At 40.4% G+C, this 24,131-nt stretch overlaps 1 protein-coding gene across 1 annotated transcript in view; it reads left to right on the top strand.

Moving 5' to 3' along the window:
• CNTNAP5 (contactin associated protein family member 5) overlaps positions 1–24,131 on the top strand; it is a 1,042,386-nt gene that overhangs the window by 473,625 nt on the left and 544,630 nt on the right. Inside the window, exons 5-6 of the mRNA XM_061440248.1 lie at positions 13,668–13,871; positions 23,341–23,525. Coding sequence (XP_061296232.1) covers positions 13,668–13,871; positions 23,341–23,525 — 389 coding nt within the window. The remainder of the gene's footprint in view (positions 1–13,667; positions 13,872–23,340; positions 23,526–24,131) is intronic.

Below are 24,131 nucleotides of genomic sequence, written 5' to 3' on the forward strand. Positions count from 1 at the left end.
AATCCACCTGCAATGCAGAAAACCTAAGTTTGATCCCTGGGTTGGGAAGATCCCCTCAAGGAGGGCATGGCAACTCTCTCCAATATTCTTGCCTGAGAATCCCTATTGACAGAGGAGCCTGGTGGGTTACAGTCCATGGGGTCACAAAGAGTTGAACAAAACTGAGTGACTAAGCACAGCATTACTAGTGAAGAGCTCAGTGGAAATGCAAATTTTAGGTATGCTGAGTGTTACTGAGTCCAGGCTCATACTGCTCTCTGCATCACAGGCCAATATATTGAGAGATGAGTAACAGGGCAAAGTATAGAGCCTTTATTCAGAAAGCCAGCAGATCCAGAAGACAGGGGACTACCCCCAAAAATCATCTTGCCCAGGTTTGGATGCTAGTTTTATTTATGACAAAGAGCAGGAGGTCAGGAGGTATCATAAAAAAGTAATAAGTTGTTGCAAATATTTTCTGGTTCCAGCCAGATTCCAGAGTGGATGTGTTAATTTCTTCCTTCCTGCAGCCATTCACTGGTGGGCTGGTCAGAGTATGAGCTTAAACAAAGGAACTTTAGTTTAAGCTCAGCCATGGCAGGCAGAGTTCCCAGAGATGGGCCATTATGTACACTTTAAGCTATAGGCAACATTCCTTTAGTGATTAGCTTGTAGCAAGAGCAATATAGAATGCGAAGTTTAAAGTTAAAGAAATATCCAATGTGGAGTCAGTTTTGTTCTTCCTTATTCCAAGAACTGTCTACAAGTGTAAGCCAGCCAAAAAACATTTTAAGAAGGCAAGTATGACTGTCAGTGTATCCACTAAAGTTAGGATTGGAATTTAAAGTTTCTATTTTGTTTTGTGTACTGACTGTTTTTTTTTTTATGTTGTCTTCTTAGGACCTTTTTTTTTTTTTTTTCCCCAAACTACTCTCATGCACAGACACATCAGAAATTCTGTAAGAAAAACTATTCTTAGGAATTGTCACAGTCAGTTTTGGAAACTTACACTGTTTTCACAGTTCATCTGATGTTATCATGGGCTTCTGATAAGGCCTGTAAAAGTCACAGAGTTGGTGGAGGATCTCTGTAAATGTGAGTTGACTGTGGAAACCTCTGTGGTCTGTAGATTGCTAATCAAAGCCCTCAAGTATTCAGTGCAAGTGTATGGTCTGAATAATAATCACTTTTCTTATATAAAGTATCATGAGATAAGGCTTCAAACTGTAATTGTGTTGAAAATCATGGTTACTGCAAACAGCCCCAGAGTCTGAGACACACTGATTTTCTCAGAATGAATCAATGGTTTCTCTTGTCAACTTTGAGTTCCAGCTTTCCTTCTTGTAAGAAAATAGACTCCATGTCACAAGCCCACATGAGAATCCTTCTCAGCTCACTTGAGGATTCAAGCTCGGAATCTTTTATTCAGTGGAATCCTTTTTTTAGCTGGTTTGTTGACAAGCTACCAACATCCATCAAACATGCCAGAATATGCCTCCAGAACTTTGTCTTTCTCTGACAACAAGCTATGACAGCTGGGTCAGCAATTATGGTCTCATGGGAAGTCGGCCAAACACTGGCATTCTCAGTACTGCTGCAATGGAGGGGAGTGAATGTGGATTTATCTTGACCTAAAAGGAGAGGTTTGTGAGCTGGAGGAGCTGCCCTTATCCTAAAGACTCCTCAGATTCACAATCGACCTAACCTTAATATTCTAGCAAAATCTGCCAGTGTATGACCATCTTATCAAACCACAAATTGAGTTCATTTTAATGAGATTCTAAAAATCGATTTTCAGGATGACGGAGAATGGTCCGCTGCAGGAAGCAAATATCTAACAGCTGTGTTCTGGTTGGCATTGTAGGTAAAAAAAGGAACTCTGATGAGTGGTCATCATGTATTAAGGGCAGGAAAAAGGAAAAAAGAACACTCAAAAGACCACATTAGGGCTTTGTCACTTTGGCAGGAGACAATGAAATTGGGTAATTCCACTGAGGGAGAGGTTTAGGTAGTTAGGATTGGAATGTGCACTGACCAAATAAATACTATGGAAGAATTTTATAAAATCCAGAGAGTTCTTTCTAAAAGCCCAACTGGCCATGCATGTTCCTTATTTTTAATACTTTAACAGTTATTTCTCCATTGATCTCAAGGTCCCATTAAAACTCATTATTTAATTGTTAATAGGATCCTCCATTGTAAAACCCCTGACTCTCTTCCCAGCCTCTTGCATCCCTACTCTCCTAGCTTCCTTTTAGCCCAGAGGGTCTCAAACTTCAGTGAGCATCAGACTCACCTAGAGGGCTTGAAAACATGAAAATCTCTAGGTCCTAAGCCCAGAGTCTCTAATTCCATAGGTCTGCAATGATATCCTAAATCGTGTACTTCTAACAAGCTCCCTGGGGATACCAAGGCTACAGGTGCAGAGAGCACACCTCTGGAATAACTGGTCCAGCAAGTTGGAATCTTTGTGGATCGGAGATCTGACCCTCTGAAACAGGAACCTCCTTCTTTCTGTTGGCAATGATGTTTACACATACCTCACCTGCCTAACTTCTATGCATCCCTAGGATGCATAGGACTAGGGAGAAGTATTATCTCCAGCTGGAGAGGATTGAACATCACTCCTTTAGACTTCTTCAGCACCGAGTGCTCAGTCCCTTCCCAGGAATGTGTAATCGTGTAGCACTGCCTCCAGCTTAGCCTTTGAGACCAGGGACCTCTATTGATTTCATCGCTATCCACCTGTGCTGAACATGGACCTCACCATGTGGAGGGGGTCTCAATAAAGGTTCAAATGTGAGAATGTCTGGGTGAAGTGAGACCCCCAAATCAACCAGAGTAAGAGGCTCAAGCTTAGTGGAGGTAATGAGGGTGGGGAGGACATTACATATCTACCCTTAAAAAGCCAAGAACTGTTGTTCTGATGGAACTTGGTCTGTGAGTAAAGGAGCAAAGGCAAAAAGAGCAGAGGCCGTGAGGAAATTAATATCAACCTGTAAGGAAAAAACCCCCATTCATCTTTCCTTAAATGGGCATCTTCTTCCTTATACACTCACTCATACATACATTCTGCAGGCATGCCTGATTCTTCCTGGACCAGAGTCATGCACGGTCTCCCTGTCCATGAGGTGTTTCACGTCATAATCCTCACACCGACACCCCACTTTCTAATGAAACATTTAGGACTTCTGTGTCAAACAACTTATTACCGTGTGTATGTCTTGTGGCAGGGTATGTAATCTTCCCAAGCTTTGGCTTCTCCTTTTTACAAATGGGGAAAAATATGAACCTCCTAAGGCTGTTAAGAGGAACATTAAATTAGGCAAAATATGCTAATTAGTTTCTTTTTCCCCTGGAGAAAGGATTGCTAATCCAAATGAAGAAATCTGTACGAGTGGCTTAGAAAAGCTGTGACAGAGAGTGCAGAGGATATACTTAGTTTTGTCAGTTATTTTCTCAGTGCTCTTAAAACTATACTCTGAGGTGATCACACACTTCATCTGCCAGTAGGATCCTTCTCTAACCTTTATGCATCTTTCAATGCTTTCTTCATTTTATCCTGTTTCTTTTTTTCATATTGTTAAAGAGCATCTTGCTTCAAGACATGTGTAAAACATGAATGAAGATATAGATCTTCATAACGAGATCTCATGGTGCAAATTAATACCAAAGGAGAATATTAGGACAAGGTGGTTACCATAGTATCTATTCAGGAAAGTCCAGTATATAATAGAATTTTTCTCTTAAGATCTGCCGCTGCTGAGTCACTTTAGTCGTGTCTGACTCTGTGAGACCCCATAGACGGCAGCCCACCAGGCTCCCCCGTCCCTGGGATTCTCCAAGCAAGAACACTGGAATGGGTTGCCATTTCCTTCTCCAATGCATGAAAGTGAAAAGTGAAAGTGAAGTCACTCAGTCGTGTCCGACCCTCAGCGACCCCATGGACTGCAGCCTTCCAGGCTCCTCCGTCCATGGGATTTTCCAGGCAAGAGTACTGGAGTGGGGTGCCACTGCCTTCTTTGCTCTTAAGAGCAGCACTGTAAAAAGATGGGCCTTTTTTTTTTTATATATGTTAAATCTGTGATAGCCAAGTGAAGTTGGGAATCTGAATGCTTAATTCTCTTGTGTCTGGAGGAATTATTAGCTTTTCAGTGGAGAAATCTCTAATCCTTCTTAAACACATTTTTTAATGTGATTTCTCCATCTCTGAAATGGCTGGTGCATTTTGCATGAGACTTGACTAACATTGCAAAGGTTCAGGGTATTTGAGTTATCTTGGACTGCCGAAGTGTTTCTCTCATTGGTCTTCAGTGGTGTTAAGAGAAAACCTGTCACACTTCTGAGCTCTCTAACAGGGGCCTCTTATCTTTGTTATAAAGAGCATTTGTGAAGAACTCAGGAATCGTGACTGAGTGCCTCCAGAGAAACAAATGCTTTGAGTGTGAATGGGTAGACTGGCTCTTGTAGGATGGGGGCAGGTCACAGGAGAGGAAGTCAGGGGACAACTGACAGCATTGCCCTCAGGCGTAGGTACTGCACTAGGTCCCTAAATCAGTTCACATGAAATTCTGGGTTCTGAATTAATGAGGTGATTTATACACATCTGAACCCTCTTGCCAAGGGATTGACTGTCCTGCTGGAGAACAGGAGAGTAAACACATCTGGAAGCAACTACGTGTCACAATCTGGTTGGGAGGTGAATTATCCAAGAGAGTGGCAGTGTGCTCAGTGGAAGACTAACTTGTGGGAGGAAGCTGCTAAGGGAAGGGCTAAGCACCAGACTAATGAGCCACATGTCAAAGCATCAGCCAGAGAGGGGCGGCACTCGGGAAGGTTCTCAGCACACAAAAAGTAAGCCTAAGTCCCAATGGGTTGTTTGGATTTCCAGCTCTGCCACTTACTAACTACGTGTTCCTTGTGCCATAGTGTCCTCACTTGTAAAATAGCAATAATAAAAATAGTGTGTTCCTCATAGTGTTACTGAACACAAGTGCAAGTGCCTAATGCACAGTGAGGCCAAACAAACTGAAATGATGAAGTCGGGAGCAGAGAAAAGATGTATATCAGGGACATGCAAGGAGATGAGTGGCTTGTGCCCAGAAACCTCCCAGTTCCCTGAAACCTTCAAGTAAAACTGGATCATCGAAAAAGCAAGAGAGTTCCAGAAAAACATCTAGTTCTGCTTTACTGACTATGCCAAAGCCTTTGACGGTGTGGATCACAATAAACTGTGGAAAATTCTTAAAGAGATGGGAATACCAGACCACCTGACCTGCCTCTTGAGAAACCTGTATGCAGGTCAGGAAGCAACAGTTAGAACTGGACATGGAACAACAGACTGGTTCCAAATAGGAAAAGGGGTACGTCAAGGCTGTATATTGTCACCCTGCTTATTTAACTTATACACAGAGTACATCATGAGAAACACTGGGCTGGAAGAAGCACAAACTGGAATCAAGATTGCCGGGAGAAATATCAATAACCTCAGACATGCAGATGACACCACCCTTATGGCAGAAAGTGAAGAGGAACTAAAGAGCCTCTTGATGAAAGTGAAAGTGGAGAGTGAAAATGTTGGCTTAAAGCTCAACATTCAGAAAACTAAGATCATGGCATCTGGTCCCATCACTTTATGGGAAATAGATGGGCAAACAGTGGAAACAGTGTCAGACTTTATTTTTGGGGGCTCCAAAATCACTGCAGATGGTGATTGCAGCCATGAAATTAAAAGACTTTTGCTCCTTGGAAGGAAAGTTATGACCAACCTAGATAGCATATTAAAAAGCAGAGATAATACTTTGCCAACAAAGGTTTATTCAAGGCTATGGTTTTTCCAACGGTCATGTATGGATGTGAGAGTTTGACTGTGAAGAAAGGTGAGCACTGAAGAATTGATGCTTTTAAACCATGGTGTTGGAGAAGATTCTTGCGAGTCCCTTGTTCAGCAAGGAGATCCAACCAGTCCATCCTAAAGGAGACCAGTCCTGGGTGTTCACTGGAAGGACTGATGCTGAGGCTGAAACTCCAATACTTTGGCCACCTGATGCGAAGAGTTGACTTATTGGAAAAGACCCTGATGCTGGGAGGGATTGGGGGCAGGAGGAGAAGGGGACGACAGAGGATGAGATGTTTGGATGGCATCACCAACTCGATGGACATGAGTTTGAGTAAACTCTGGGAGTTGGTGATGGACAGGGAAGCCTGGCGTGCTGTGATTCATGGGATTGCAAAGAGTTGGACATGACTGAGCAACTGAACTGAACTGAAAAGCATTTTAAAAGGTAAGGTGAGGGAGAGGTGTGGTTCATTGTTGCAAACTTTGTCAGAATCCTTTGTTCTTGCAGCTGTCCTGTAGGTCAGGTCAAGATGTTCCTTTAAATCTCCATCTTGAAGTCGCTCAGTCATGTCGGACTCTTTGCGACCCCGTGGACTGTAGCCCACCAGGCTCCTCTACCCATGGGATTCTCCAGGCAAGAATACTGGAGTGGGTTGCCATTTCCTTCTCCAGGGGATCTTCCTGACCCAGGGATCGAACCCAGGTCTCCCGCATTGCACATAGACACTTTAACCTCTGAGCCACCAGGGAAGCCCCAAGACAAATGTTATTCTCTGTTTTGCAACTTTTTACCTCTGTGTGAATGGAAAGATGTTACACCCTTTAAGACCAGAGTCTTAAAAATGGACTATGCTGGATATGTCAGGCTATAGCCAACATTCTTAAAACAAAAGCACTAGAATGCAAAGGTAAAAGAAACAAATCTAACAGGGCGTCAGATTTGTTCTTCCCTATTATTTACTCTTCCCAATCACCAATAGGTGATTGATATGATTAAATAAATTCAAGCACAAAAAGCATTTAGAGCATTACAGGGCTCAGAGTGTGTGTTCTATACATGTTCCTATGTCCTTCAATATAGACATGCATGCATATCACACACACACACACACACACACACACACACAGACTTGGAGTAGGATGAAGGTTGTGGGGAGAAGTAGTGGATGAGGGGAGAAAGGAGGACAGAGACCGTTCAGTTCAGTCACTAAGTCATGTCCGACTCTTAGCGACTCTGTGAACTGCAGCACGCCAGGACTCCCTGTCCATCACCAACTCCCGGAGTCTACCCAAACCCATGTCCATTGAGTCTGTGATGCCATCCAACCATCTCATCCTCTGTTATCCCCTTCTCCTCTGCCCTCAATCTTTCCCAGCATCAAGGTCTTTTCAAATGAATCAGCTCTTCGCATCAGGTGGCCAAAGTATTGGAGTTTCAGCTTCAACATCAGTCCTTCCAATGAACATCCAGGCCTGGTCTCCTTTAGGATGGACTGGTTGGATCTCCTTGCAGTCCAAAGGGCTCTCAGGAGTCTTCTCCAACACCACAGTTCAAAAGCATCAACTCTTCAGCACTCAGCTTTCTTTATAGTCCAACTCTCACATTCATACATGACCACTGGAAAAACCATAGCTTTGACTAGACGGACCTGAGACAGGTAGAATTTAATTTTTGTGCAAAGGGGGTTTACTGAAGGGCTTTAGCAAATGGAATGGGAAATTGACAGAATGGTTCAAAGGGAGGTTGCAGAGGTTGAGTCTAGCTGGGCAGTTATAAGGCTATTGTGAGAATATGGATAGTGATGAAGGCTTGGATAAATGTCTGCTCAATGCAATGTGAGGCATACTGAACCCCAGTCTCAGATTTCCTTTATACCATACTCTTCATACCATCTTTACATCATGCTTCAGATCTTTACCATTGCAGCAATGGCTTTGGATTAATGATGGAATTAGGGAGTAAAATATTGAGTGACTCTTCATTTCCAAGAATGATTTATGTAATACTTGTAGAGCCTTTTAGAGTAAGTTTCTCTTAGCTCTATTGTACAAATACGACCTTGAAGCTTGGAGAAGTCAAGAAAGTTGTCTCAAGTCCCCCAGCTAGTAAATAGCAAAACCAGATTTGAAACCCAGGTCTGTGAGACTTCAACAATATTTTCTTTTTTCCTGCCCTATTGATCAATTCAGTTTTCTTAAGATCTCGTGGCAACATGAAGATATATTTTCTTAGAAGTAACCTATGTCATCACCACTTATAGCATTGATAAAGTCCCTAGATTAGCTAGATATCTGAAGGATTGAATTGCAGATCATGAATGCTGGGATGAATTGGAAAAGAGATAGTGCCATGGAGTGGAGAAAGGAAGAGTCTTCTCCCCTCAGCAATATTACTGCCATCACTGTTGGGCCCCCTTCCAGGCTGTTTTGGCCTCCAGGCAATAAGACGTGGCATGAAGGCTGGGAAGCAGGGGGTGAGGGGTGGGGAAGGGCAATACCTCTTCCCTTCTGATTGTTTCTGGAATCTTAATAAACGACTTGAGCATATCTTCTTGAAAGTTTTCCAAATTTCTCATGAAACAATTAGATCAAGGCATGTATTTTCAATAGTAACTCAGAAATGCATGCTTATTCATGTCAGAAATCACCCCACTCTCAGAGTCATATACAATGTTTGAACTTCATACTGTTCCCATTGCAGTGGGCGTACCCTTCTATTTTAGCTCACAATGTGCCATATTAGTGTCATGGCTCACCAGTTGTATGTGCCATGTCCCCTCACTCAGCACTAGGCTCCTAAGGACTCAGTTCCTAATCCAGAGTCTGGTGCAGAGCGAAGTGGGAGGTTTCAGAATAGAGCAGGAAGACACAGGTGCAGACCTGCACACAAGGAATTTCAAGTAGAGTTTGAAGTATGGCAGAACAGAAAACTTGGGGCCAACTTGCATCCCTGGGCAGTAAACCATTGACTCAAAAATTGAAAAGCATTATTGTAGGTGAGAAAGTGGGGTGTCAGCCACAAGAGTAGACTGGGGAGGAATGCAAGGTCCTCCATGTATCCTAAACACTGTTAATACTCCTAATCCCTCTTAAGGATTTAACACAAGTAACATGCCAGATATGATGGCATCCCTTTGTATACATTATCACTTTATATGGATAAGCACATTTGATGCTCACAGCAGTCTTCTCTGAAGGATGCAATTACCCCATTTTATAGATGAGGATATCAAGTCTTCAAGATATAGAGCTGCCAACATGACCCAGTTAAGCTACAGCCATCACAGTTTAACATCCATGCTGTTATCTACATTATGATCCTTATTATTCTCTGACTGATACCAACTTGCTGTCTATAGTCTCCACTTGGTTTTAGTAGAGACTGGTTTCAGAGGACAGAGGTAGAAGCATTGATGGGGTGATGGGGGAGAGGGTCTGAGAAAGTTGAGGATTGGTGAGAATCCCTCTGTCTCTGGACTATTTCATTTTTGGGTCTCAGGTGTATTAGCAACCTTGGTTAGAACCACTTTATTCCATAGGAATAAATTATGGAACTGTATTTTAACATTAATTACCAGAAAGGTATGGTTTCATTTTTATTTTCATTTCAAAATTTCAGCTTTCCAAAGGATACTTCTAGCTCCTTGGTCAAAAAAAAAAAAAAAGCAAAAACTTAATTTATTACTGTGTATGCTCAAGGTGAGGGTTTTAATTGCTTGGTGAATAATAAAAAGATTGAGTTTTATCAAGTAGTTAATTACAAATAAGAATAATTTCACCCCTTTCATACACCCATTCACCACCATCCCACCCACATAAGATGGTATATAATGGATCTGTTTTAAACTGTAATTAAACAGCTTTAACATTCTCCTATTAAAAAAGTAATAAAATATTTTTTGTAAAAGTTTTTATGATAAAAGAATAGAAAATATAAAAACACCTATAACAACACCTCCAAAGAATCACTATTATTTATTTTAAAGGCTATTTTTAGAGCAGTTTACATTCACAGCAGAATTAAGGAAAGTACAGAGGAAGGTATAGAAACTTCCAGTTATACCCCTGGCTCTCACAAATACAAGTCCCCCTCCCCCATTATCAGTGTCCCTATCAAAGTGGTACATTTATTACAGCTGATGAACCTACACTGACAAAAAACAATCACCCAAAGTCCACATTTTGCATTATGGTTCTGAAGAGGAAAATTTAAAAACTTTCACCCAGCTAGAAATAACCTCATGCTCATTCTGCTTCTGTAACTCAGCTGCTGCTGTGCTGCTAAGTCACTTCAGTCGTGTCTGACTCTGTGCAACCCCATAGACGGCAGCCCACCAGGCTCTCCCGTCCCTGGGATTCTCCAGGCATGAACACTGGAGTGGGTTGCCATTTCCTTCTCCAATGCATGAAAGTGAAAAGTAAAAGTGAAGTCGCTCAGTCGTGTCTGACTCTTCGCGACACCGTGGACTGCAGCCTACCAGGCTCCTCCATCCATGATATTTTCCAGGCAAGATTACTGGAGTGGGGTGCCCTGTAACTCAGCTAGCTCCTTGCAAAGTCACATGGGAAAGCCCAAACTATACAGAGCCTAATCCTCACCCTCTAGCAAGGTTCCCTGATTTAAAGACCTGATGGGATGACTTGTCTACTGAAGGACATTGGCCTGCTCCTGAAGGATTATATTGGATTTGTGGGACTAACGCATATTTGATTTTACCAGCCAACTGGTGGGGGGCATGGTATTGGAGACTATCCATCCCTCCCTTTTCCTCCTTCCCCTAGTCCAGGGTGAATTGCTGGGAGTCCCAGTTTATAAAGACAGAGGTCCCACCAAAAAGCTCAGGTCTCTACAGATTGGAGACTGGAAAGATGACAGTGGCCTTCTGAATGCATATCCAATACTACTGGGGGGCCAGCCACAAGGGCAGAAGATGGGTCCTGGGGCTACTGAGCTGAAACTTACATCATTCACCCTTGTCAATTACTCAACCCCTGTAATCCTGCTTAACCATGTTTGTGTAAAGGTCAGGCATCCCCCTGCTGTGTCCTAACTGCTGTTTCTGTGTGCATGAGACCCTTAATTTGAACTTGCCTATTAACAGCACTATCCACTAAAGTCTGGGGTCATGCACTGTCTATAAAAATTCTGTAACTCCTTTGTTCTGGGTGCAGAGCTGGAAGAGTTAACTCCTCTGGGCGCACTGGAGTAATGAACCTGGTTTCTCCAAATTTCTGAGCGCGGTGCTTGGTTTTTGGACAATAAACCTGAATTCTCCAATTCTCCGAGTGTGGTGCTTGGTTTCTTGATGGTCCGACTTCTACAACAGTTCACTGTTGGTGTTGTACATTCTGTAAGTTTAGAGTAACATATAATAACATGCATCTTATCATTTCAGTATCTGTATTTTCACTGTCCTAGAAATCCTCTGCGCTCTGCCAATTCCTCTTTCCCTCTGATCAACCCCTGGCCTCTACTGATCTTTTTCCTGTCCCGTAGTTTTGCTTTTCCTAGAATGTAATGCTTCTGGACTCATAGAGTAGCATTTTCAGATTGACATTTTTTCATTAAGTAATATGTATTTAAGGTTTTTGTTTGTTTCTTTCTTTTCACGGCTTGACAGTTCATTTCCTTTTAGTGCTGTGCAATATTCTGTTATCTCAATGCACCACAGTTTAGTTATCCATTCACCTGGTGAAGTGTATTTTGGTTGTTTATAAGATTTGGCAATTATAACTGAAGCTGCTGTAAACATCTGTGTGCAGGTGTTTGTGTGGACTCAAGTTTTCAACTCTTTTGAGTAAATACAACAGAGTAAGAGTGCTAGATGGTATAAGTAGAGTACATTTAGCTTCGTAAGAAACGACCAAACTGTCTTCCATGGTGGCTGTACTGTTCCGTGTCCCATCTCTCAGTGAATGAGACTCCCTATTGCTCCACATCTTCCTACCTCAGCATTTGGTGGTGTCGGTGTTTCAGGGTTAGGCCATTCTAATGGGCGTACATTTAACAGTGCCGCATTATTTTAATTTGCATTTCTCAGGTGACGTGTGATGTGGAGCATCTTTTCAGATGCTTATTTGCCATCTTTCTATATTCTTTGGTGAGGTAAGACTCCTCATATTTGAAAGCTGCTTAGATAGTAGTTCTTAAAAGTTCTCGTCACAAGAAAAAAATTCTGTAACTATGTAAAATACAAAAGTTAAATACACTTTTTGTGCTGCTGACTTTGCAATATATATAAATATCTAATCATTGTGTGGCGCCCCACTCCAGTCCTCTTGCCTGGAAAATCCCATGGGTGGAGGAGCCTGGTAGGCTGCAGTCCATGGGGTCGGTAACAGTTGGACACGACTGAGCGACTTCACTTTCACTTTTCACTTTCATGCATTGGAGAAGGAAATGGCAACCCACTGCAGTGTTCTTGTCTGGAGAATCCCAGGGATGGGGGAGCCTGGTGGGCTGCCGTCTCTGGGGTCACACAGAGTCAGACACGACTGAAGCGACTTAGCAGCAGCAGCAGCAGCAGCAGTAGCAACAGCAGCAATCATTGTGTTGTACACTTGAAGCTAATATAATGTTGTAGATCAATTATGCATCAATAAAAAAAGGAAAAGAAAATTTCTATTAGTTTTTTGACGTATAATTTTCAGATATGGTTATTCATATCTGCTACATAAGCTTATCTAAATCATAATTACCAGGACTTCCTTTTTTGCTTTCACAATAATGAATATTCATTTTTATATGAAAACGAAAATGATACATATCAGCAGCATAAGATAAGGCAGGCATGATAAGGATGCAAGATATTTGCCCTCTCTGTTCAAATAGTAAATCTACTTTTACTGAATATTATTTTCCAGTTACCCTAAGTTCAGTTCAGTTCAGTCACTCAATTGTGTACAACTCTTTGGAACTCCATGGACTGTAGCACACCAGGCTTCCCTGTCCATCACCAACTCCTGGAGCTTGCTCAGACTCATGTCCATCAAGTCGGTGATGCACCTCCATTTCATCCTCTGTAGTCTCCTTCTCCTCCTGCCTCAGTCTTTCCCAGCATAAGGGTCTTTTCCAATGAATTAGTTCTTCTTTGGCCACATCAGGTGGCCAAAGTATTAGAGTTTCAGCTACAGCATCAGTCCTTCCAATGAATATTCAGGACTGATTTCCCTTAGGATGGACTGGTTGGATCTCCTTGCAGTCCAAGGGACTTTCAAGAGTCTTCTCCAACACCACAGTTCAAAAGCATGAATTCTTCAATGCTCAGCTTTCTTTACAGTCCAACTCTCACATCCATACATAATTACTTCAAACCATAAACCTAAAGGAAACTTAAAGGAACCTAAAGTAAAACCTCAGATTCTTTCTTAACACACATCTAGGAAAACTGCATTTTTCCATCAGGGTTGAAATAATGAACTATATTTTTCATCTCTGACCTTGAACTGGAGATGATGGGAGAAAATGACTCTAACTATCAGAAGCAAGTTAATAAGGAGGATAAATGATGAGAGACTATTACAACCAGGCATCTAACACAATATAGCCTGACAAAGGTACTTGTGGTATTCTCATCTTGTCCCCTCAAGCAAAAGCTGACTATCACTAATGAGAGGTTTAACTTCTAGACAGATGATCAGTTCACTCTGAGTATGTGATGGTTGCTTCTAAATGAATATTTCCCCTGAGTCTAATTACACTGGGTCTGGGCTATATGTTTCCCCTTGAGTCAGTACCCTATAGATGTCAGGAATATTTCAACTAATTGAACAACAGCTAAGACAGGAAAGAGGGAGAACATTTTGAGGATGTGCACTGATTTTCCTTCCTCTCTCTTTTTGTGCCTAGAATCGGACATTGCTGACTTCGATGGTCGAAGCTCCCTACTCTACAGGTTCAATCAGAAGCTGATGAGTACTCTTAAAGATGTGATTTCCCTAAAGTTCAAGAGCATGCAAGGAGATGGGGTCCTCTTCCATGGAGAAGGACAACGGGGAGACCACATCACCCTGGAGCTCCAGAGAGGAAGGCTCGCCCTGCACCTCAACTTGGGTAGGGTCAAGCTTTGCCCTGTCCCTGGCCATGTCGGGCTACGGGGAACTCCTTTTCTAGCAGGTTATCCTCCTAGTGTGTCAGTTAGAAGTTGCTGTGTCACAGTCAAAGTGACATATTTTCCTTATCCAAATTGGAGAAGAAAAATCCACATTTTTAAATGTTTAAGCCATAAATAGCATTCTTTAAACAAGGGAATTTTAGTAGGTAGGGAAGAGATACAGGTTAGTTTTTCTTACTTCCTTCCTTTCTTTTTTTTTCGATGTATTTCACTTTTTTTTTTTAAGTAACAAGCTTTAGCTAGAGGAAGTTTGAACACACATACAAGCACACATATTACAATATAATAAGGCTTGCTCACCATCTATTATACTTGTTACACTTATGAAAGTTAAGTTCCTGGGGGAATATGGAGAAGATACATTTTACTTTTTGTTTGTTTTGTGAGGGAACAAGGGGTCATGTGCATGGCATCTAAGTTTCTGGGCATTCTCATGTCTTATTAAAGGAAACTCTGTTTTGTTTTTTGTTTATATCAAATGCCTCGGCTGTGCTAGGGTGAGCCCTATATTTGCCAAATGCTAGTCAATTTAGTACAGAATGCCCTCCTACTTTCTATCTGTTTAGGACTCAGGCCTCCTGCTGTGGGTTGGCATCCGTCGTTCCTGCCTCACTACTGGCAGGTCTGCATTTCTTGGTAATCAACTAAGAGATGGTCAGCCTCCTTTATGTGAAAGGTACTTTGTAAGCAAGCATGAGCCAAGTACAGAAGGCAGGGAGTAGAACTCCCAAATTTGCAAAGGCAAACCAAGAAGCTCTACTGGAGAAAATGAACTAGGAAAAAAGTGTTAGGGTGATAAAAAAGGAAGAGACCGCATTCTGTAAGAATGAGTTTCTGCCTCCCTTTGGGTATTTATTAGTGTTAGGGGAAGGGGTGGAGAGTATACTTGTGGAAGATAATTATCACCTACTGGTGAGTATTTCTGATCAAATAGTAAAGAAAGAAAGTCATAGCAGAATTCAGTTTGTAGGCTTATGTTGCATGAAAGCCTAGAAATATCACAGATAATTTTTTGTCCTTTAATAATAATTATTTAGAAATAAGTTCTTTTACTAATTAGCATAAGAATGAAGATTATTTTGAACTCATCCCCAAAGCCAAGCAATGGAGATACTTATTTTGAGGCATTTCTGAGCATCTCCTTAGCCTCTATGTTGGACATTGGCAGTGCTAGCAAGGACAGCCTCTGGATCCCAAGTTTAGCTCATTAAATTGATATCTAATGCACTAAACTAAATACACAGCAAAGGCATCTTTAGAGTCTCACCCAGAGAAGAGCTAAAGAGGATTTGCTAGTAACCTAATCAGTTTTGTCCACATACCTAGAGAAATTTATCAGTGAAGTCTATGAAAGATGGGCATATTCAGCAGAAATATATCAGTCTGTTAACTGGTGTTCAATTTTCATGAAACGAGAATGGATGGAGTAACTTCCTCCCTAACACCCAGTGACAAGTCATTCACAGAGCATTGTGGGTTGTGGATAAAGTTATTGCCATTACCCCTCTGAAACTCTGCCCCAGCAAGCATAACCCAATGATGTACAGCAGTTTCAGTCACAGTAAAGCAGGATGGAAAGGAAAAGATGTGCTCATGTGACAGATTTTACTTGCAGACAGGTGCCAGCTATTTACTTTGGGGGAAAGTTCATAACTTCCAAGCCTCAATTTACTTATTTCTAACCTGGGATATTATTAATAACTATCTAGCAGGGCATGAACATGAAAACTAAAAATATTCAGAATGAATTTTCTGTGATCCAATCTGCCGTGCTCAGTCATGTATGACTCTTTGTGGCCCCACGGGCTATAGCCTGCTGGTCTTCTCTGCCCATGAGATTTCCCAGGCAAGAATACTGGAGTGGGGTGCCACTTCCTACTTTAGGGGCTCTCCTAGACTTAGGGATAGAGCTTTCATCTCTTACATCTCCTGCATTGGCAGGTGGATTCTTAGCCACTAATGCCACCTGAGAATTTTCTATGTCAGTAAATAAACACAGTGAAACTCCTCATATAACTCATTATTCAACTAACGATATCTGAATGTCCCACATCCTGTAGTTTGCTGGTCTTCCTGAAAAGAAATGGGTCTATTAAGATGAAGAAGACCCTCTCCTGCTGTGATATAAAAAAGACAGAACAATTCTCTTTCCAGATTTCCATTTAACCCATATTTCTAACTCTGTTGGTGATAATGGGAAATCTCATTTAGTGAATTATTTAGTAGTAAAAATATGTTTAGTCTGTATTCTACGAAGTTTGGAATTTTTCTTCGGCTTTCGGATTTACTATTTCCATGAGTTTACCATGATTGAATATTTCCTCTACTTACCTCCTTTAAACAGTTACCCGGCATACTTATTAAATAGTACAGTTTTTTATGTTCCTTCTCTGGAGAGACACTGACATGTATTAGTATGTTAGCTCAGCATAACATACTGATATGTAACATACTCTCTGTCATAGCCAGCAAATCTTTGGAAGCACTGAGTTAAGGGGAAAGGGGGAATGGTAACAGCTTTGATTTGCCCGTAAGAGAAAATCTGTAACATAGGTTACACAAGGGCAAGATAACATTGTGTTCATGGCTGTAGTTCTGGAAACTAGGAGAACACCTACCTGAAGTAGGTACTCCAGGCCAATTGAATTACTGGGAAAAGAGGTTTTCATCTCACCTATCAGAGCCTGACACAAATATACATTTTTCTCATTTGGCTTGCTCATCCCCAAGCCTGGCCTACTCTGCCTCCTGTGATCTCCACAATGTGCAGTATCCTATCCAATCCTCAAAGCAGCCCATTATGTACATAGCCATTAGCTCCAATTTACCTATATGGAATATTAAACTGGAGGAATATATGTCAGCTGCTCAAATGATGCAGCTAGTAATCAGTGTAGTCACAGTTAAAATCTAGTCATATTTACTGCCTTTTAAACTTATTTTTAGTGATGGACAAGGAGGCCTGGCGTGCTGCGATTCATGGGGTCGCAAAGAGTCAGACATGACTGAGCGACTGATCTGATCTGATCTGATGATCTAAAACTTATTTTCAGATTATAAAATATATGTCAGTTTTAGAAAACTCAAAGAAAAAAATTATAAATAAGATGAAAAAAGGCACTCAAAGTTCTACAACCCAGCCATCCTTCTATTAATTTTGGTGTATTTTCCAAGTGTTTTTCCTTAGCTATTTATATAAAAATTTTACATATTATATAAAATTTATGTTCTTTCCAAGTTTCCACACAACCTTCAAAGTGGAAAGAGTTTATATTATCCATGATCAAGGTCTTTTTTTTTTTTTTTCTTGTTTTCATTTTTAAAAGAAATGAATCAAGAAAGAGAGAAAAATGAAGAGAGAGGGGAAGAATCTAAGAATTTAAATTAATGGGCTAAAAATGGTGTTTGGGCCAGTGAAGGAGGAAGCTTCTCTCTTCCCAGCTGATGTGGATACTCCAGTAGTGTTCCCTGTAGGGACAGGTCTCCAATGTGTTTTCCTTTTCTAATTTGTGACTTTACAATTCAGTGTTTTAGGCTGAGTGGAGTGATTCAGTACCATGGACAGCGACAGAGGCGGGCCTTTGGAGATGCATGGTGTGCTGTGGTTCCTCACAAGTGATGCTCTTTGCTGATATTCTGATTCATATTACTTAGTTACCTCTGTGGCAGTTGACTTGAAAAGATCATTTCAATGCTGCAGTCAAACTAGGCCTTCCCCTTTGACTGTTCTCTTAGGGTACAATGATGGTTTTTCTAGAGCTACTAATGCGAAAGAAATTTCTTCTCTTAATCCATAAGGAAGTTAATAGAGATTCCTCTTTCCACTCTTTGCACATCTCATTCAGATCACCTGTGGCAGTTTGCCCTCTGTAGAATTACAACAGCACAAACTCATACATGCGGGTGGTAAAATCAAAGAGCAGAGGCATTACATGACTGGGGAATTGTGGTAAGAACTAAACAAAACATCAATCGCACATGCAGGTCATTCATCCTTACAAGTCCAGTGCTTTTGAACTGAGGCAGATTGTGCAATAAGGCAGTCATAGGAAAGTGAGAACCTTGAAATAGCAGAAACATGTGTGGAGCACACTATCCTTGTGGGAGCCAAGCATAGGTTCAAAGGCAAAGCATCTGACTACATAACCAACTCACAGAGATATCTTGGATATCACTGAATACTCTGCACGTACTCTAGGGAGTCTAGTGAATGTTTACTTTAGCTTTTTCAAATTCAAGCATTTTGATCATCAGTGATATCCAGTTGGTTACCCTGGGTCACAGAGATGATGTAGTTGCAAAGCCATCGACCCAAGATTAGAACCCTCACCAACTCAAACACAAGGTCCTGACATTAATCATTAAAATGTTATAAACTCATTGAACAAGTAGGTATTGAATATTAAGAAGTTGCTGTTATGTGTTAAAATTTTTAGAATGGAGAGACCAGGGTGGGATAGAGGAGTCCAGAAAGTCTTCTTGGATCCAACTTCAAATACCTGGAGATTTTATTATGAAGAGGAAAGAAAGACAGGAATTTCAGACAAAGTGTCAGTGTGGTAATTGGCACCCCATTTTATATAAACTGTGTCATTAATGTATAGGAATTCATTGAGCAAGTACATTAAGCTAAGCACTTAGCTATGCACTGGGGGGCACCAGTTCTGATTTTCAAGGAGGTCCCAGCCTGGTAAAACAATTATTGTGATTGACTTTCTAACTTTGTAATATTAACCAGAAATAGATAGCTATGTATCATCAAAACCATATTTTTTGAGATAATGAAGTCACAAAAGATAGATGCAACTTAGGATTCAGGTTGAACAATGACCCCTAAATCTAGAGAATGTTTTATTGAATAAAATTTAGAAAATTTTTTTTAAGAACTAAGGACATGAATTACATTTCTTTAGTGATACATAAGGATTTTCTCTGATTTGAGGGTCAAGTCCACTGTAATCACATGGCTTCCTGTTAGTTTTTATTTTCTTAGAAGACTTCGTTTGAGTACTTGAGAACATTCATCAGCCATGAATTTTGCTAAACAGGGGTCTATATAATCCTGGATAAACTAGAGAGGTGAAATTTGCCTTCACCGTTTACATCATGTCCCTCCCTCTTTGGGTTGCCGCATTTTCCTTTTCCACAACTCTCTGCTTGCTGATCCATCAAATCCCTTTCCTGATATTCTTAGTAAGCTAAATAAACTCACATGTGTGTATGGTGGGAGGCAGATGGCCAGAACATAAGGAATGAAGGTATCAATTTTTCCAATAGGAGTAAGTAGTAAGAGTATTTAGCTTTGGAGTCATAGCTCAGGGTATAACCTTAATTCTTTGTGAACCTGGGTATATCCTGTGGCTTCATTGAGGTGAAGCTTTTTGTAAGGCTGTGTTCAGGAATAACAAAAACAACCTATGTAAAATGCTCACCTCACTTTAACAGAAAAGAAGCTTAAAATTACAAGTGAGTACCAACATTGATAGCCTGAACAACTAAATGTGAGAAAATTAATCCTAAAGATCAAGTGGATGAAGGCACTGGGGACCTCCATGCAAATGGCCCTCTAGCTCATCAACAACAAATCTTTCCAAGAGTGACTTTTTGTTGAAATACAATATTTAAAGAGAAAGTTGATGTTCTCATTTCCTCAAGCTATATGAAGTCTACAGATTGTGAAAGGTAAAGTGCCATCCATATTTAAACTGTTAAGACCAAGCAAGGTGATTTAATCAAAGGAGATTTTGAAGTGAAAACACAATATACATGCGAAGGATCCAGAAAAAAGCTAGTTCCAAGGGTGAAGAATTTGATATGCTTATCCATAGTATGTTGGGGTGGGGTAGGGGAGGATGAGGAGACGAGCAAGTTAGAAATGTTTTGCAGATATTTTAAACTTCCTGTAAAATTTTTCATATGCCTTAGGGTTTTGAGTAATATTTACATAGTTTCATTTTAACTATCTCAAACTACATGAAAACAAGTTTTAATTTAATAAGTAATTCATTTTTTTTTCTCTAATGTGTTTCTGGCCTAAAAGACACCATCTGTGGATTTTTATTTTCTTTGTGTCCTCCACAATTACCCATAGGTGTTTTTATCTTGCCTTAATAAACTGGAAACTATTTAAAAGTTGTAGTTGAACCATAATTGCCACTTAGATATGACTTGAAGTATATATTACAGAATGAAGAGTTTGATAATCTCTTGAGAATGAAGTTTTTTTGTAATTTCTAATAATGAACACTTCTAGGTAAAATGGAAATTTTTCTAGGACTAACTTTTTTCTTCATAGTTACACCTTATATAGACATATTTTGAAACATCTTACTTGATGAATAGCAGAATTTCCTGTTTATCCAACTGTTAAAGTGGACTGATTTCCACTCAATTTGTTTTAATACATGTATTCTTGCCTGGGAAATCCTATGGACAGAGGAACCCGGTGCACCTACAGCCCAGGGGGTTGCAAAATAGTTGGGTATGACAATGATTAAAAACAAAACAAAGATTTCTGTGCATTAACATAAAATGATTCATGGAGAGAGTAAAATATGTTCATGTCCACCATTTTTTAAATTAAAAATATACTTGTAATGCAGGAGATATTCAATAATTCACACATCAGTCATATAGTTATCCATGCAGGTCGAGGATTATGCTTTTAATGAAGTTTAGGTTTGTTTCTTAATATAAAAAATATTTATACTCTAAAATATATAAAGAAAAGAAAAAGAATAAAAACTAAAATTACAGTCAGTTTGACCTTTTCATAATTAAACTCATCTTTTGAAGCAGGAATAAAACTGTAGAAAATATCAAAGTATTTAATTTTAATCCATGTTTTTCTCTATTAAAAAAATCAAAATATCACTAAAACCCACCCAGACAACACACAATAACAAATAAGTAGGAGGAAAAGATATGATTCCTTTACTTTTTCTTTTTGTGACTTTCATTGGTTTTACAGTTTCAAATGTTTAATGTTTTTTACATATTAGTAAATTCTTAAATGCCTTTTTAACTTTTTAAGGAAAAGGGAAGGCATATCAAATTTAAAGTGAAGGCTCTAATATTAAATTTATTTGGGTATATTAACTTAGAACTAATAGTTTATAAGACACAGTAAGTCTCCTTCAACCAGTCATTAGTCCTTAGGCATGTTTTATTTTATAAATAAAAGTTGATTCTGTGTGTGTGTGTGTGTGTGTGTGTGTGTGTGCGCGTGTAGAAGAGGGAGGGGGAGAGAGGCAGACACAGGTATTTTTTGTTTTGACTGGTAGTGCTTTTCATCCACTTGCTGAAGCAAACTTCCTAAAAGTCATTTCTCAATGTCTTTCTTTTATTATGTCCACTCTAGTATCCAAATGACATTCTAGGCTACCACATGTCAACAGCCTCTCACCACCTGGAAACCCGCCTTCTTGTGCTCGCTTTGCCTATGCCCCTCATCCTCCATCCACACGACTGCCAGTTTTCCTGCCAGCCTTGCCTTCTAATCAAATTCCCATACAGCTGCCAAAATAACCTTAAAATATTAGTCTGAGCCAGTAATCCCTGACTTATTAATTCTCCAGTGGCTCGCATTTCTTAACAGTAAAACACAAGCTGTAAATCAGCTCACACTAGCAACTGATCCAAGGTGGTATCAGCCAACCCCACATGGTCATAGCACTCTGCTGCATGGAATCCCTCTATGGGGTTCTCCTGAACCCCCACCTTTGGCAGGTGCTTTTCCTGGTTAGGTAACAATGCTCCTTGTTCTGGCCAAATTTCAGGCCTGGCCCCTCTCTATAATGTAACATCCACAGCTTCCTACCCTGCATTTTCTTGGTTCCTTGTCTTAACTGCTGTTAATACAAGCAGCATGCTTCTTATCAATTCACTTATTGTATCTCCACATTAAAACCTTCAGAAGTGTGCCTTTTAACTCTTTATCTCCTGTGTACAGCATTTGTCACTGTAAACAAGACAGATAGCTATCAATGCCATTTTATGGGTGGATGGATAGAAAAAGGAAACGAAGGAAGAAAGGAAGAGAGGGAGGGAGGAAGGAAGGGACGAAGGGAGAAGGAAGAAAAAGTAAAAGATCGAATAATGTATCTGCATAATTTGACACATTGTAAGAACTCAAAAGATGTGGAACAAATCAATATGTCATTGAAAAAATCAATTAAAGTCAGCTATGAACTCATCAGCTCTTATTTTTCAATTACAATCAGTTGGATACCGTCTCCCCACCCCCATAGGAAGCAACAGAGTGTTATTTTGTGCGGGAAGCAGTGACTTGGGACCATAATGGAGGTGGGTGTGAGCAACCCACAGGGGAAATGGCAGCTTCTGCCCCCTGATTGCCAGGCTGTGGAGCAGGCTGCTGCAGCTGTTCTACACATTTTGGGAGAGACAAGAGAGACATTTAGCTTTCAGTTACTAAGGGTACTGAATACATAAAATACTGAAAAATTGGAAGATTTACATATAAGTAAAATTAGTTGCATTGAACTGTTCATTTTGCTAAGTTTGAGCCATTCTGTAAGAAAGAAAAAAAAAAAAGTAAAGCTCTAATCTTTTTGACAGAAGGATACAGGCAGGAACAACGTAAAACTGGAGGAGAGATGAAGAGAAGGGGAACCAGAGGCACTTGATTGAAAAACATACCTCTCACATCCTCCCAAGAGGTGTGTTCCAAACTCAGCTTGGGCTGAATGACCCATGACAGGATCAGAGTCAAAAATCTGACTGGATCTGAATTTGAGCCCTAGATACATCTCTGCCTAGGAATGCTTAACCTCACCAGACCTCAGCTTCATAATTTGATAAATACAGATAATCATTTTGCCTTAGAGCATCGAACTTGGAGATTATGTAATCTGTACTTAAATGCCCTTGATAGAGTAGGTATTGAAAATTGCAGCTAAAATGATCATTTCCTCTCCTTGCCTTTGCCTACATATTTACCCGACTCAGTGGCCCCACTGTCTTCCCTCTACTTATCCAGCATTCACTCTTCTGCTAAAGTACAACTCAAGATTCACTTTCTCCTTTCAAGAGCCAGTCAAGTGCAAAGAATATGCATTGTTTCTAAATGTGATTTCTATTTTCAATATTGTTCATACAGCTATCAAGATCTGATTTCTCTTATTATGTAATTGCACCAGACCTAGAAACATGTTCTTTCATGTCTAAAAGGGAGTGTAGATGTCAGTTGATGGAGAACTTGGTCCTGGAATCTGTGGGAAAAAGTTGGTATTCCATCCCAAGCCCAGGACAGTTCTGGGTCTGTAGAGAGAGAATCATCTTTTACTTTGGATAGAGAGAGTTGGCCTTGCTTGCAGAATATTCTATTTATAGCCCTGCAGGCTGCCCTGGGGGTACAGATGCCATCTTTTCTTCCTGTTCCCTTTACAGATGACAGCAAACCTCGTCTCAGCAGCAGCCCCCCCTCGGCCACCCTGGGGAGCCTACTGGACGACCAACACTGGCACTCCGTCCTCCTGGAGCGAGTTGGCAAACACGTGAATTTCACTGTGGACAGGCACACACAGCACTTCCGCACCAAGGGCGAGGCGGATGCCTTGGACATTGACTATGAGGTGAGTTTTCTGTCCCTACAAACCCTCGCACTCCTTGCTCAGGATCAGTAAGAAAATCAGTAAGCGAATGAGCAAGTGAGATGATATGGGACCTTGACAAATCTCATGTTTGAGCATCTCCTCACCTCCATCTAAGTCCAGGTAGCTGACCATGAAGGAGCCCAGGGAGAGAGTCTGAGCTGTGAGCCTGGAGAAAATGTTTTGGCAAATATGGTGGTGACTCAGAAACTTACAAGCCATCATGCAGTCATTATGAAAGGTTCAGTTATATAAACTTATAATCCATCAAAGTATTTTTAAAAGGTACTAAATTCATTTATTTCTAATTACTTTAATATATCTATCTATTTCCATCTATCGATATGTATTTGAGGTTATTTACTTCTGTTGTATCTGTGTGGTAGAGATACAGTCTATTTGATTGCTACAGTGCCTCTCTTCCCAACTCCAAGTTGAGTGACATCGCTTTGATACTTTGAAATTCATCATGGTGGGAATATTTATACCATAGATATTGGCAAGTCCTATAAATCAGGGGTTGATGTATTTCTTTGTTGATTCTCTAGACCAGAGATTGGAAAAACTACATCCTTCAGGGCAAGTTTG

Source organism: Bos javanicus, chromosome 2 (assembly GCF_032452875.1).
Source record: "Bos javanicus breed banteng chromosome 2, ARS-OSU_banteng_1.0, whole genome shotgun sequence".
Taxonomy (NCBI): Eukaryota; Metazoa; Chordata; class Mammalia; order Artiodactyla; family Bovidae; genus Bos; species Bos javanicus.